Source organism: Scheffersomyces stipitis, chromosome 1 (genome assembly GCF_000209165.1).
Source record: "Scheffersomyces stipitis CBS 6054 chromosome 1, whole genome shotgun sequence".
NCBI classification, from domain to species: domain Eukaryota; kingdom Fungi; phylum Ascomycota; class Pichiomycetes; order Serinales; family Debaryomycetaceae; genus Scheffersomyces; species Scheffersomyces stipitis.
Window position 1 is genome coordinate 1,865,341 of NC_009068.1, and position 14,232 is coordinate 1,879,572.

A 14,232-nucleotide genomic window follows, 5' to 3' on the forward strand; every position below is an offset into this window, starting at 1 on the left:
ATCCTACTATCAACCATCACCACTGTCATTACTATCCATACGTCAATATCACAATAGCTATCATGTACACCCTTGCCGAGTACATCTGCTCGCTCATCTCAGCCTTCAACTTATGCACAGCCATCTTCATCTACTGGAAGGATAAGCGGACTGGCCATACCGTCCAGTCAGGCCAGAACTTCCAGTCGTTCAAGATCTGTATCTGCATGAGTGTCATCTTTGGTCTCATTTCTATGGGAATTATGATGAACAACATCCAGTCCGAAATGGCATTGAAAAATAGCCATTAGCGAGGTTAGGAGCCACGGGCAAGATCTATAACTGGTAGATCAAACTAATTACTCTACTTCTTGTGGCTTTATATGGCTTGTGTGTATTATTATGCTGTTCTTTTTAATCTTGTCTATATATTTAGAAAGCTCTGATTGAACATACCAGGAATATATATTATTAGTGTTACAGATGACTTTTGATATGCAATAGGTTGTGGTTTTTCTTCTTCCTTCACTTTCAGTGTAATCCTTCTCTTCTTAGGTCCACCTATCTTCCTTTTCGTTTTCTTCATTTTCTCGTTCAACGACGACGTCCCAATAGTTTCCGGGCTACTACGCCATTCCCATCCAATCTCTCGAGATTATGTGGTACTCGCGGAGCTGTATCACTGTTGATTCCCACGGGACGTACAACAGGTGTGGTCACATTGGCATGGAAATCTTTGATGATGGAATCCACATCGTCGATGTTCAAGGGACGTACATCGCCGAGTTTCTTGATTTTCATCGTTACTTCTTGGCACTGTTCGTCACTGAGATCTAAATTCAATTGGTCCACTCGTGACTTGATGGCATTCCAACCCGTCAACCGGTTGGCAAAGTGGATGTACCTGGTCAAACCAAAGTCCGAGGGACTCAATATCTCGTACTCCGAAGGAGGAGCCAAAATCGACTTGGCATGAACTCCAGCCTTGTGAGTAAAAGCACAAAAGCCAGTCACAGGGTTGTTGAACGGGATGTTGACTCTCACAGACTCGGCCACAAGCGTTTCAATGTCTCGTAGCTTGTGCAACTTGTATTTGGAGAGGACGTAGTCACGATCAGCTGCGATCATCCGAGCCATTAGTCCTCCCAAAGGAGTAATGCCGTTTCTCTCGCCAATGCCCAATACCGACACATCGATCAACTTGGCTCCACCTTCCAAAGCAGTGTACGCATTGGCAATAGCACAACCAGTATCATTGTGGAAATGACACTCGATATCACAACTCACTACACCCTTTAAAGTTCTTACCAACTCATAAACTTGCCGGGGATTGGCACATCCAACAGTATCTGCTATACCTACACGATTTACACCGACTTTGTCTACAGCCCGGTAAATGCTAAGCAAGTCAGTCAACTCCGACCGAAACGAATCCTCTGAAGAAAAACGAATCTCTATTCCATGAGACTTCACATACTCGATCACCTCTAGGGCACTCTGGGTGATGTGTGTCATATCCTTCCCGTGCGAATACTCTCGCAAAAACTGAGATGTTCCTATAACAACATCAACACCATCCACACCCGTCTCAACTGCTACTCGTGCATCATCCATATGACACCGTATATGGGTCAATATTTTCGCTTTCAAACCCAACTTGCATATGGCCTCACAGTCTCTCCTAGACTGCTCAGAGGCTACAGGAGATGTCAACTCAATATAATCGACACCAAAGTCGTCGAGCGCCTTTGCAATGGCTATCTTTGTGTCCGTCAGAAAAAAAGCATTTGCAAATTGCTCCCCTTCTCGTAATGTTGACTCAATAACCTGGAAATGTGATACATTTGAAAGATAATCAGCAGGATTGGGACCATACGGATTATTGTACGTTATTTCCGTATATTCCAGATCAAACTTGAGAAACCCGTCGATTACCGAGTCCATTTCCATTATCCTCTAGATCTTCCAAATTGAATGATATCTATTTTGATACTTTTAATACAAGAAGTTACTATTCTTGTTAACTGATTACATGAGATGGAGCTCGATTTTCAAGAAATTGGTGTGATATAAATCACGTGAGATGCCTCATAAAGACCCTATATTACATTTGATAAAATTGGCAAGATTTACTGTCTGGTTGGTCGTTTTTTCTTCCTGTCTACGTAAAATGTCTGAACGCTACCATTTCATCTTATCTCTACTGTCCACATCTCTCCATTTGACCCTTTTCCTTACAAACGGGACTATTTATATCCTGCATATATTTATATTGTATCACATGATTTGAGTCACGCGGATATCTCTAATCTGCCATAGATAACGACTGCCCCCTAGCAGCCGTTCCCTTTGTTCTTATCTTTGGCATGTCACTGGAGTAGTTGTAGATAGCAAAGTTCAGATAACGCCCTTAATGTTGCAGTTCTAGCCACTGAATGTGTCCCAAGTGGGAAGTGTTCTCCACTTCGGAATTTTCAACAATTGTCCGAATTCCCTTTTCCCACACCTTTATCAATGCAATCCACAACTATGGCTGATTCGCTTACAAATGAGAAAATGTCTTCAGGAATTGTCTTTAGTATTTATAGACAGCGATAGTATCTGAAATAGACGTTAGCGAAAGATCTTGTACCAATTTGCAATCTTTGGATTCTATTTGAGTATTTCTTCCTAATCTCAGACTTTAATACTGAATCAGATTTCAGATTTTTCACTCTTATCTAAACGCAATGGCACCCACTTCGACCACGACTGCCATCCCAAATAACTCGATTGAGAGTCTTATTTCTTCTCGGGCTCTGAATCGATCGTTCAAGCATTTTGCTGCTAACACTTCTGACGGTGCACCCAAGAATTTCAAACCCCATCCCAAGCCTTTGGCACTCAGTTTTGGAAGACCCAATGCTCAATTCTTCCCAGTGAAGAAGATCACAGTTCAAGTGGACGAGTTTCCTTTCCAAGATTCGATTTTCAAGAACGAGGAGATTGACGAGGTTAAAGAAATTGTCATAGAGAGGCTCCCAGAAGAAGACGAATATTCACTTGGGGCTAGTGAAGCTTTTCAGTACGGAGACGTCAAAGGTTTGCCCGCATTCCAGAAATTTTTGCGTAGTTTTGTTGAAAGAATCCATACTCCTGCTTATGAAGATTGGGCTGTACATGCTTCGAATGGAGCAGGAGAAGGTCTTAACAAAGTTGTCGACGCTCTCATTGATCCTGGCGATATAGTTCTTATTGAAGAATTCACCTTTTCTCCATTTGGAAACAATGTTAGAAATGTGGGAGGAGTTATTGTACCTACCAAGATCAAGTTTGAAAAGAATATCAAGGGAGATATTTCGGCAGATGTAGACGTAGACTATTTAGCTAACTTGTTGGAAAACTGGGACGAGGTTAGACCAGAGCATAAAGGTAACAAACCGAAGGCTTTCTACACAATCCCAACAAGTCAGAATCCTACGGGATTTACCCAGACGCCAGAGACAAGAAGAAGGATTTATGAATTGGCCAGCATTCATAATTTTGTCATTATTGAAGATGATCCTTATGGCTATTTGACTCTTCCCCTGTTTGCTGAGCCTAGTCTTGAGAATTTGAAGGACCATGATTTAACTGTAGACGACTATATCAATCACAGCTTGCTTCCATCTTACTTGAAGTACGATACTGAGGGTAGAGTAGTTAGAGTTGAAACTTTCTCCAAGGTTTTTGCTCCAGGCTTACGTTTGGGTTTCTTAGTAGGACACAAGAAAATTATTGATGTGATCACTAAATATTCGTCCATTGTCACTAGGTCACCTTCTGGAGCTGCTCAACTTTTGCTTTTGAACATTATTGAACAGAAGTATGGTGGCATTGATGGCTGGTTGGCTTGGATTCTCAAGATGAGATTAGCTTACGCCCATCGTAGAAATGTCTTGATCAGTAGCATTGTTAACCTGGAAGCATATGAGAAGGAGTATATCAAGATAATCAGCTGCGACGCTGGCATGTTTGCGTCTCTCTTGGTTAATTTCCCAGAAGGTACTGACAATATATCTAAGCTCACCTTGTTGAACTATAAGTTGCTTCAACATGGAGTTGCAGTGGTTCTTGGCTACAAAATGGCTATAGACGAGAAGTTCAGCGAGGCCAGTTCTAACTTCCTCAGGTTGAGTTATGCCTGTTTAGACAGCGATGTCGAGCTTCGTGAAGCAGGAACAAGGCTTGCAGCTGCTGTCAAGGAATTCTTTGAAAACGGTCTCGAGTATTAGGAGACATATATACGTAGTTTCTTAAGTCAAATAAGCCAATTCATTTTGTCCCAGTAGAATAAAGGTTGGAGTTCAGATTTGGGTGCAAAATTTTATGTTCGTACCTTATTGTATTTTCTTGGCAAGAAGCTCACAATTGAGACAATTGGAGGATTTCTTCATGCCTTTACTTACCCTGTAACGTAATATTCGGAACTCAAGCAGCCATTGTGTAATTTTTCACATTCAGACCCGCAATTGCACAAATTTGCTATTAGGGGGTAGAAATTACACCACCATTTTCGCACTTACCCTTTTTGGCAGTGAGCAAAGATAAGGCATTAGATCTGTCCTTACAAATACCCCTCCAAATCAGAACTTCTGGTTCAAAGCCGATTCGAGTTACCTTTTAATGCAATTCTCCTCTTGTAGCTCCCCAGCAAATTGGGGATCTTGTATAAAAAAATATTCTCCAGCCTGATTCCCACTCCCAGTTCGGAGTTCCCCATTGCGGAATCTATTCCGATATAAAGGACTATCCCCCAAACTTTTCAATTACTAATGCTATAACCAAATCTCGTCATTTCCGACTCAATCTTTGGTATAAAAGGACTGGAGGAGCCTCAATTGGTTTGTCTCTGCCTGGGAATCAAATTTCAACTGTAAAAATTGAACATGTCTCAACATATCCAGTACAAGAAGCTTGGTTCATCTGGTTTATGGGTTTCTCCCATCATTGTAGGTTGTATGACTTACGGCTCCAAAAAATGGGCCGATTGGGTTTTAGAAGATGAAGAAAAGATCTTCAAGATCTTGAAAAAATGTTATGATGTCGGAATCAGAACATTTGATACCGCAGATGTTTACTCGAATGGGAAATCGGAAGAACTTCTTGGAAGGTTCTTGAAGAAGTACGATATCCCAAGAGATAGAGTTGTTATCTTGACCAAAGTGTACTTCACAACTGATCCCAGAAAAGAAGGTTTTCACTCACTTAAAGATACTGAATCAGCTCCATATGAGTATCTTAATTCGTTAGGGTTGTCTAGAAAACACATTTTTGATGCCGTAGAAGCCTCGGTCAAGAGATTGGGTACCCATATTGATGTCTTGCAAATCCACAGGTTGGACAGAAGCACTCCCAAGACCGAAATTATGAGATCGTTGAACGATGTTATTCTTGCTGGTCATGTGAGGTACATTGGTGCCTCGTCCATGAAGGCTGTAGAGTTTGCCCAGTTGCAATTTGTTGCTGAAAAGAACGGTTGGCACAAGTTCATCAGTATGCAAAACTACTACAACTTACTCTACAGGGAAGAAGAACGTGAAATGATTCCATTCTGCAATGAAAGTGAATTTGGCAAGGTTGGTCTAATTCCATATTCTCCGATTGCCAGAGGGATTTTGGCCAGACCTGTAGGTGCATCTTCTTCCTATGGCAGAACTTCTGAAACCGACAGAATTCAGAGTAGATTGGGTTTAGATGCCTTGAGTGAAGCTGATGCAGCCATTGTCAACAGAGTAGAGGAAATTGCAAAGAAGCATGATGTTAGTATGGCTGTGGTTTCTTCTGCTTGGGTCTTGAGTAAAGGCGCTTTCCCTATCATTGGGCTCAATTCCGAGGAAAGAGTTGAAGATGCCCTTGCTTCGACATTTTTCAAGTTGTCTGATGAAGAAATTGAATATTTGGAGGAACCATATGTGGCCAAGTTTGCCGCTGCCAACTTGTGATATATTTACATATTTTGTTAGACTTGATTGCAATTAACTTATCCTTGATCATGTGCATGGTTGGTGCCAAATTTCAGCCAAAGACGTATAATCAACACTTTATAAACCTATTTATGTTAATTCTTAGCCGCAAAGTCGGGCATGTGATAAACAGGAACCTGGAAGTAGCTGTTGGATGGCAATGAAATACCAGCGTACATAGACCAGAAAGCAGTCGATCCAACAATGACTGCGAAAATTCCCCCAGCTTTGACACAATGGGCATTTCCAGTCATGTTTCCAACTGCCAACAAGACAAATGCAATGTCTAAGGTGGAGAACAATATTATGAAGACAGCAGTTGCCTTGAGAACAAGGGTAAACATGATGAAGGTGAAAACCGCCCAGCCAATTAAATACAATCCCACAGCATTGCTAAATTGTTCAGGATGGTCGGCGTAGGCTGCTTCGATACCAAATGCTTCAATGAAAATGACCCCAAAAGAAATCCAGAAAGTACCGTACGATGTGAAAACTGTCCCACCAAAAGTGTTACCAATGACCATTTCCCACACCCCGGCAAGGGTCTGGATAAGGCCACCGTAGAAAATACACATAGAAACAACAACGTTAGGAATTGCAATACCCATGGCCCCTGAGTAGTATAACCCAAGCACAAAAGTGGTTAAGGCAAATGAAGCAATTCCAAGAGCAGCAGCATTACCAAACTGGTGCTTAGGATATGGTGCCAATCCCGGGTTGAAAGTCCCGGTAAATGCTTGCATCAACTCATGTCTCAAATATTTCTTTCCGTCGATAATGATGTACTGGTCACCATGCCCTGAATAGGTCACAGTTTTGTAAGGTAGCAGATCATGTGAGGAAGCCTTATTATTGGAATTGGAAGAAGCAAGTGAAGACATGGTAATGTTAAAGTGATTTCAGTTGAGAAAATGAACTATTTTCATATTAACCAATTCAACAATTCGTAGAAACGACGATAGTGGAGAGTCTTATATATAGTGAAAATAAAAGGGAAACTACGTGCTTGCAATTATCAAATCAGGCGCTAAGCGGTAGCAAGCTTGGATGGGTATTTCACATAGCCATTTAGGTAGTTATTTCGAAGAAATAGCTATATTTCAAGGCGCCAAGAGTAAATCGCCGAGGTGTAAATTAGCCCCACTAATACCAGACACCCTCAAGTCAAAGCATGTAAATGTGTATATACAACCTACTGCAAAGAAGGTTCCAAATACAGAAGCACTTTCGAGAAACTAGGAGATTAGGCCAATCATTTTGGAATTCCCAGGTATTTTCTGGAGTTTTAGTTATTTAATTGTGGAAAGTCTAAATGCATATCGGGCCTTAAAGTGGTGAAATAAGAAGGCTTGTGGGGTTTATCAGTGGGGCTAAAATAATTCAGCCAGGAAGGACTCTTTTCCATGGAAAACTCTCAGGTATTCAAAGACTTTCAAAATTTGTGGAGACTCGAGTCGAAAGATGTGGCAGTAGTTACGCCAAAGGGAGCTTTCATTTATTCTTTTCCCCTCGAGTCTTTTCTTGGTTGGGCAGTTCGTTCTTCCATTATGCTTTTCTAATTTACCCCAGGATTTTCGTTTGGTCGGTCCGAAATCCCGTGCAGGCAGGAACACCATATTTGTGGAGAAGCTTTTTTGGATGGGCGGATTTGCAAATGTAAGGAGGATGCACTGATAAGTTGGCAAATGAAACACAGTAGACAGCGGAAATGTATTTTATTTTCCGAACAAGGAGACACCCCCACAGAGGAAACCTTTTTGAAGCGGGTGTTCCTTCGTGTTCTAGGCGAACTGAAAGGTATCTAGTCAGGAGTCTGCTGGAGAGTCGGGTCTGTGTCTTGGAATTTCATTGGTCTAGCAGCTGAAAAATCTAGCATTGGGAAAAGAATTCACATTTATATATATTATGTTCGAATAAATTGATTTACTTCTAAATGAAGCGAACAAAGACTTAAAACCCTTGAAGAACTGTTCCTTCTATTGCTCTTTCGTTGCCGAATATCGAACAAGTACAAATAGCAATTTACTACCTGAAGAGCACGAAGAGAAATATACACATTTGTGAAAGTCGGTAAGCTACCAGTTTTTCCAGAAGTATATAAACCTACTCAGTTTTGGTGGCTTGAAATTTTTCAGTTCGAATTAAAAGTGGCAAATAATTGAAAATGAAAAGCAGTAGTTCAGCACAGGAACTTCCCTGATAGTCGATGGTTCCATTCGCTTCAGAAGCCGTTTTTCCTTCTCGATTTATTAACGTCTGGAATAGAAGAATTGTTCACGTGTGCGGAATCTTCAGCCTTTGATCTGGACGGCCCCTGCGGTATTTTTTTGGGTTCTTTGGGGGTCTACAATTATCCCTATTTCAACTAAAATTGTAGGATGGCCCATTGGCCTCTTAAGCGCTTACTAATCAATTAGTAGAGTTTTGGAATTGTCTGAGAGGCCAGCTCTTCTACATGATTTTGGGGGCAAATTGTATGGCTGCGACTCCCGGGTAACAACTCGGTGAAACAGCTTTCGGAGAAGTAATTACTTAATTGGGATCGGCCGAGAACCAAACTTGGAAATTGAAAAATTTGGAAAACTATATAAGGAGCCGTCCCCCAAAACTTCTACGAAGTGCCTCTAAGTTGATCAGAACTACTCAATTGCTTAGTATTACTCAGTCACTGTAAATTTGAATCAGGATGTCTACTTCAATTGAATACAAAAAGCTTGGTGCCTCTGGTTTGGCCATTTCTCCTATCATCGTGGGATGCATGTCCTACGGAAAGAAAATTTGGGCCGACTGGGTTATGGAAGATGAAGAAAAGATTTTCAAAATCTTGAAAAAGTGTTACGACTCCGGTATCAGAACTTTTGACACTGCTGACATGTATTCCAATGGTCAATCGGAAGTTATCTTGGGTAAGTTTTTGAAGAAGTTCAACATCCAAAGAGACAAAGTGGTTATTTTAACCAAGTGCTACAGCTTAATTGACACAAATATCCCTACTTTAAACATGGCCAACCAATACGAGTACCCAGCCTATGAATTTGCTAATAACCAGGGTTTGTCGAGAAAGCACATTTTCGATGCTGTGAAGGGTTCAGTTGAAAGATTGGGAACCTACATCGATGTGTTGCAGATCCACAGATTGGACAAGTCTACTCCAAAGGCTGAAATTATGAGAGCCTTGAACGACGTCGTTTCTAATGGTGATGTCAGATATATCGGAGCTTCTTCTATGAGAGCTGCTGATTTCGTTGAATTGCAATTCATTGCTGAAAAGAATGGCTGGCCTAAGTTCATCAGTATGCAAAACTTCTACAACTTGATCTATCGTGAGGAAGAAAGAGAAATGATTCCATTCTGTAACGAAAACTCCTTAGGTAAGGTTGGCGTGATTCCATGGTCACCAATTGCCAGAGGTCTTTTAGCTAGACCTCTTGGTGTTGAGTCCGAACATAACAGAACTGCCGATACCGACAGGGCAATGAAGTTCTTTGGTTTGGAAAACTTGACAGAAGCCGACAAGGAAATCATCAAGAGAGTTGAGGAAGTTGCCAAAAAGCATGACGTCAGCATGGCTATAATATCCTCTGCTTGGGTTTTGAGCAAAGGTGCTTTCCCTATCATCGGTCTCAACTCTGAAGAAAGGGTTGACGATGCTATTAAGTCTCTCAGTGTCAAGTTAACTGATGAAGAACTTGCGTACTTGGAAGAACCTTACCAGCCTAAGCGAGTATACGGATTTGTTTAGTTTTCATTCTGAGCAAACTGAATAAAGTTGGGAAATACTTCAATGCTTGCAGCTGTACGTCCTCTGTATTCCGGAAAGTATAATAGTTGCAAGTGAATTGAAATGACTGCTAACGAGTGTGATCTAATTATGCTGGGCACGTTCAAATCTACAAATCTAATGAATAAATAAATAAATATGAGTATATGAGTATGAATAAATATGAGTCAGAGTAACTATTCATCGTCGTCCTCGTTAACAGATTGTAACGTCTTCTTACTCTTAGGGAACGAAGTTGTTCTATCCAAGTCGTTGACATCATCGTCATCTTCTTCGTCACTATATTCTACTGCTACCACTGTCTTCCTTCTTTGGAAATCCTTAATGTGGGCTCTATTCAAAGCTTCACTCAAAGACAGTAATGCCGATTTACGACGCGTCAATTGAGCTAAGGATGAAGTTCCTGATGGGACTCTACTCATCGCAACATCACGTTCTTCATCAACGTTTGCACGAGAACTAGTTGTGTATGAGAGATTCGAATGAGTGACTGGGGTTCTACCTTCGTCAGCGAATTGAATTCTGCGCAAAATGTCTTCATCACGATCCAAGCTTTGCGTCTGGTATTTCAACTCGACCAATTTCTTGATAGCCTTCTCTACTCTCGCTGATACGTTGTATGGCAAAGGAGAGTCCTTGGAAGCCCTGAAAAGAATAACATTGGTACAATGTTCATTTTCCATTCTAAAGAAGATCCAAATGAATCTTCTGATAATTTCGGCACAAGCAATACAAAAACTGGTGACAGCCAGTTGCAGCACCTGGTTACTGAAAAATGCATAAAATACCCACTGGAACCTTAAGATGACATCGGCGATAATTGCCAAGTAGTAATAGCTTGGTTGCTTAAAGAATAGATTATCTCTCAAATATTTGTTCTTGGAACCGCTTTGAAGTAACGACCAATCCATAACAACATCCCACGTAGCAGAATAGATTGAATTAATGAATGCAAAAATGATAAATATTACCTTGTTTTCTCTGGTTCTATCAATTCTGTAGACACTCAAAAAACAGTAGTAAAGGGCGGAAACAGCGTACTTCAACATATTGGCGAGATGTGGGAACCAGTCACCAGTGTCCATGTAACGTCTTACACATTGAAGGAATCTCCAAATACTAGGAAGAGTAGCGAAGAATCCCATCAATCGGGATTTAGACGATCCACAGACATTGCTATCAGAATCTCCATCTATTCCGCTCCAATGGTGGGCATAAAGACAAAAGAAGAATGATATGTTACCCATTGTATATGTCAAAGAACATAGAATGTCCCCCAAGAAGAAGTCTCTAAATTCAACAGGATATAACCCAGATAGAAGTAATCTCCAAAGGGCAATCTGGAGCCACTTCCTACTAGATCCGTAGAACTGATCTCCGGGCCAAATGAATATAGCAATAGATACTGCAAAAAATATCCATGGCCAGTCTCTTCCTGCGAACCTGTCGGGCCAGAAATCATGGAAACTGAACCACATGAGTATAGATAATAGGAAAAACCCAAAAGACGGAAGGAGCCAGAATTGCTTGTAATTCAAGGCTCGCGACATATCGAACTCGAAAATGAATTTATAGTTGATTTTGAAGCGATCAAATACGGCCAAGTTTATTCCAAATAGCAACAAGACCAAAATTATCAAAAAGAATCCACCCCAAATTTGGAGAAGAAATCTTCCTTCTGGGAATTCTCCTGATAAAGTTTTACGTAATGCAGTATAAATAGCAAGTACGAACAAAGGAAACCCAAATCCAAGCATAAAACCGGACGAAAACAAAGACCGGTAGTATGTTGGCTGTCTGATATCGTTTGTTGCGTAGGCGATGCTCTTCAACTTTTCCAAAGAATGCTTTCTGTCTGTAGTTTCAGGATCATAAAAGGCTATAAACAATTCCTCTACATGGCTGGTTAACTTGTCAAGCAAGTCTGAAGTCTGAAAATACGACTCGTTATCTACTTTGTTCATGTATGTCTTGAGAAGATTGGAGGTCTTCATTGTCTTGTCGTACTTCTTGGTGATCTTTCTGAATGCTGTTCTGTTCATGATCTTGAACGATTTCAACAAGGAAAGCGCTCTATAATGTTCCAAAATGGCATCCTTGAGCTGCTTTCTGGCATAAAGATAGGGAACACCGAAATGCTGCTTTTTAGTAGAGTAGTCTCTACGCTTAGACTGTCTAATTTGAGCCTCGGTCTGAGGCTGCCGTCTATTGGGAATGTCACGTCCCGTAGCTTCTGAATCGATTGATGACTCGTCGTTGAACTCAGAGTTGAAGTCTGTGACTCCGTTTCTAATTCTGTTTTCAGCGTCATTGGGATTGAACTCTTCCATCTTGTTAGACATATCGATGTCGTTATTGCGCTGTTTAGATCTCAACTTGTCAAGAAACACTCCAGAAGGCAACGATGGTAATTCTAAACGGTTCAAGGCTGAGATAGCCGATTTGGTGTGGAATGCAAAATCATTAACTTTCTTGTAAAGCTTGTCAGGATTGTCGGCCCTATGGAAAGTGGCACCGTGTCTTGTTTTTTCCTTCAAAATCGACGTCTTGTGGTCTCTCAACTGGTATAACTGGTCTTGGATCAACAAGAAACGCTCGTACGTATCCTGTTCTTTCTCCATATAGAATGAGTCTACTTTCTGCAACTGGTCATCGAGCCAGTTGAGGAAAGTCTGCTTCTCCAACTCAAACTCCTCCTTCTTATCCTTTGACTTAAGCGTTGCTGGTCTCAGATAGGTAAAAATTGACGGCCTTCTGAATGAAACCGAGGTATTAGCAGATTCTGCTGCTCCAGCTGATGTTCCAGAAGGAGCCTCTCTTTCGTGTTCTGATAGGGAGTTACCAGGCTCTTCGTCCAAAGTATATGTGGGATGATCTTCTTCGTCGATCTGGGGGTTTAGTAGTGGAGTTCTGTCGTTTTGCTCATTTTGCTCATTTTCACTGGCCAACTCATCTTCGTACTGATCCTTGAGCTTCCCAGCAGCCTTGATGATCTTCTTCCCAGCCTTATAGTCTACGTATTGGTCCTTCCATTCGGGAACCAACCCTTCGTTAAGGGACTCTCCAAATTTCATTGCAAAAGAAAATTATGAATTCAAAAAAATGAAAATTAATGCAGATTATGAAGTTTTAATAATGTAACAAAGTTGAAAAATTATTAAATTGAAAAATGAAATCTGGGGTCTGGAAAAATAGAATGTGTGGCTCTCAACGATGTCTAAACTCTCCAAAAACTCCGGATATGGCAATGCTATTGTAGTCAAGTCGTATACCTTTCTCGGTATAGAAAAATCTAAAATCAAATAGAAAAATAATGAAGATAAGTATAAAAGAAAACCTATGGAATCTTGCTAAAATAGTAACGAGCTTTTTGTGCAGCGTGCTCTGACCTTAAAGCGCAATTAATTTGGACACGTGATTCTTTGGGGTTTTGACTATAATGGTGAATCGAGTCTAAAGCTATACAACCAGTCATGGGACTTATGGATATGGTACTCTAGCGGTGTAATTGCTGGCTTGGTTTATATTCGAAACTGCTCTAATAATCTACTTTATATAAAGACCAATCCTTCTCTACTGATTCGCATTGAAGTACCGTTCCTTAAAAATAGAACTTTCGTAGGCTTATTTTCATTAGCCGACTCTAGCCGCACCATCGATGAAGGCACCAATTCTCTAGATAACTTTCTAAAACAAGCTTTCCAAGTCTTCACCCAATTGGTCGACGTTCACAGCGAAAGTGTCTTCCTTAATAACAATAACGAGTTTGCCATCTTCGAGTTCAAGCTTGTTGTAGCCCTCGAAAGAACCTGGAGGAACAACCTTGAAACCCTTAATTCCCTTCACTTCTTCAACGAGTGCTTCCTTGTTAAGTTCATCCTTCTGCGAAAAACTGATAATCTTATCAGCAAATGGGTCAAGATACCAATTGGTGACCTCGCCGACCTGTTCAGCGTAGTCAGGACGCAGGTCCTTGAATTGCTCGTACAAAGCGGCATAGTCGAGTTCAAGTGTCCATTTTGTGCCGAGTGCAGAGTTGATTCTTTCGATATGTTCCTCGTTATTCACTTCAGCGAGTTTGATAGACTTACGAACAGCAAGTGGGACTTTAGACATTCTATTGTAGTAATTTTGTAGATAGTTATGTTACATCCGAAGATTCTCTACGTGGGCCAGTTATCCCTTTTTATAGTCTAAGTGAACTTCTTGAAATTCGTAATTCGTAAATTCGAGTTTGAAAATAGCACAATAATGAACGAAACAAGCTTTCCTTCTGTGTTCATTGCCTGGAACTTTAAATTCCGTTTGCGAAGGTCGGCATAAACTTTGGGGGCGGTTTGGGGGGACAGTTCTCGAAAATAGAATATTCCATTTCTTACCTGGTTCAGATTATATCTGTTATTCCTGCTTATATGGGATGGTTCAATTGCAATTGTCATCTCAAGCAAAAGTCCCAATTTGCAACCGTTGAGGCTTAAAATGTTATTG

General features: G+C 40.9%; 5 protein-coding genes across 5 annotated transcripts; 2 read left to right on the forward strand and 3 right to left on the reverse strand. All coding sequences in view use genetic code 12, as the record gives it.

Annotated features, from left to right (window-relative positions):
* Positions 1–573: 573 nt before the first annotated feature.
* On the reverse strand, positions 574–1,929 carry LYS21 (homocitrate synthase; the record flags this gene model as incomplete). The annotated part of the gene is made up of 1 exon (XM_001387954.1): positions 574–1,929. One exon carries the CDS (start codon positions 1,927–1,929, stop codon positions 574–576), a length of 1,356 nt encoding a protein of 451 aa, XP_001387991.2.
* A 779-nt stretch (positions 1,930–2,708) lies between these two features.
* Positions 2,709–4,232, forward strand: ARO9.2 (aromatic amino acid aminotransferase II; the record flags this gene model as incomplete). The annotated part of the gene is made up of 1 exon (XM_001387560.1): positions 2,709–4,232. One exon carries the CDS (start codon positions 2,709–2,711, stop codon positions 4,230–4,232), a length of 1,524 nt encoding a protein of 507 aa, XP_001387597.2.
* Positions 4,233–4,886: 654 nt separating this feature from the next.
* Positions 4,887–9,705, forward strand: AAD6 (aryl-alcohol dehydrogenases; the record flags this gene model as incomplete). The annotated part of the gene is made up of 2 exons (XM_001387561.1): positions 4,887–5,475; positions 9,197–9,705. The coding sequence occupies 2 exons, from the start codon at positions 4,887–4,889 to the stop codon at positions 9,703–9,705; spliced, it is 1,098 nt and encodes a 365-aa protein (XP_001387598.1).
* Positions 9,706–9,920: 215 nt separating this feature from the next.
* PICST_28706 (membrane signaling protein) lies at positions 9,921–12,818 on the reverse strand (the record flags this gene model as incomplete). The annotated part of the gene is made up of 1 exon (XM_001387955.1): positions 9,921–12,818. The coding sequence occupies one exon, from the start codon at positions 12,816–12,818 to the stop codon at positions 9,921–9,923; it is 2,898 nt and encodes a 965-aa protein (XP_001387992.2).
* A 613-nt stretch (positions 12,819–13,431) lies between these two features.
* On the reverse strand, positions 13,432–13,860 carry PICST_28707 (predicted protein; the record flags this gene model as incomplete). The annotated part of the gene is made up of 1 exon (XM_001387956.1): positions 13,432–13,860. One exon carries the CDS (start codon positions 13,858–13,860, stop codon positions 13,432–13,434), a length of 429 nt encoding a protein of 142 aa, XP_001387993.2.
* Positions 13,861–14,232: the final 372 nt, after the last annotated feature.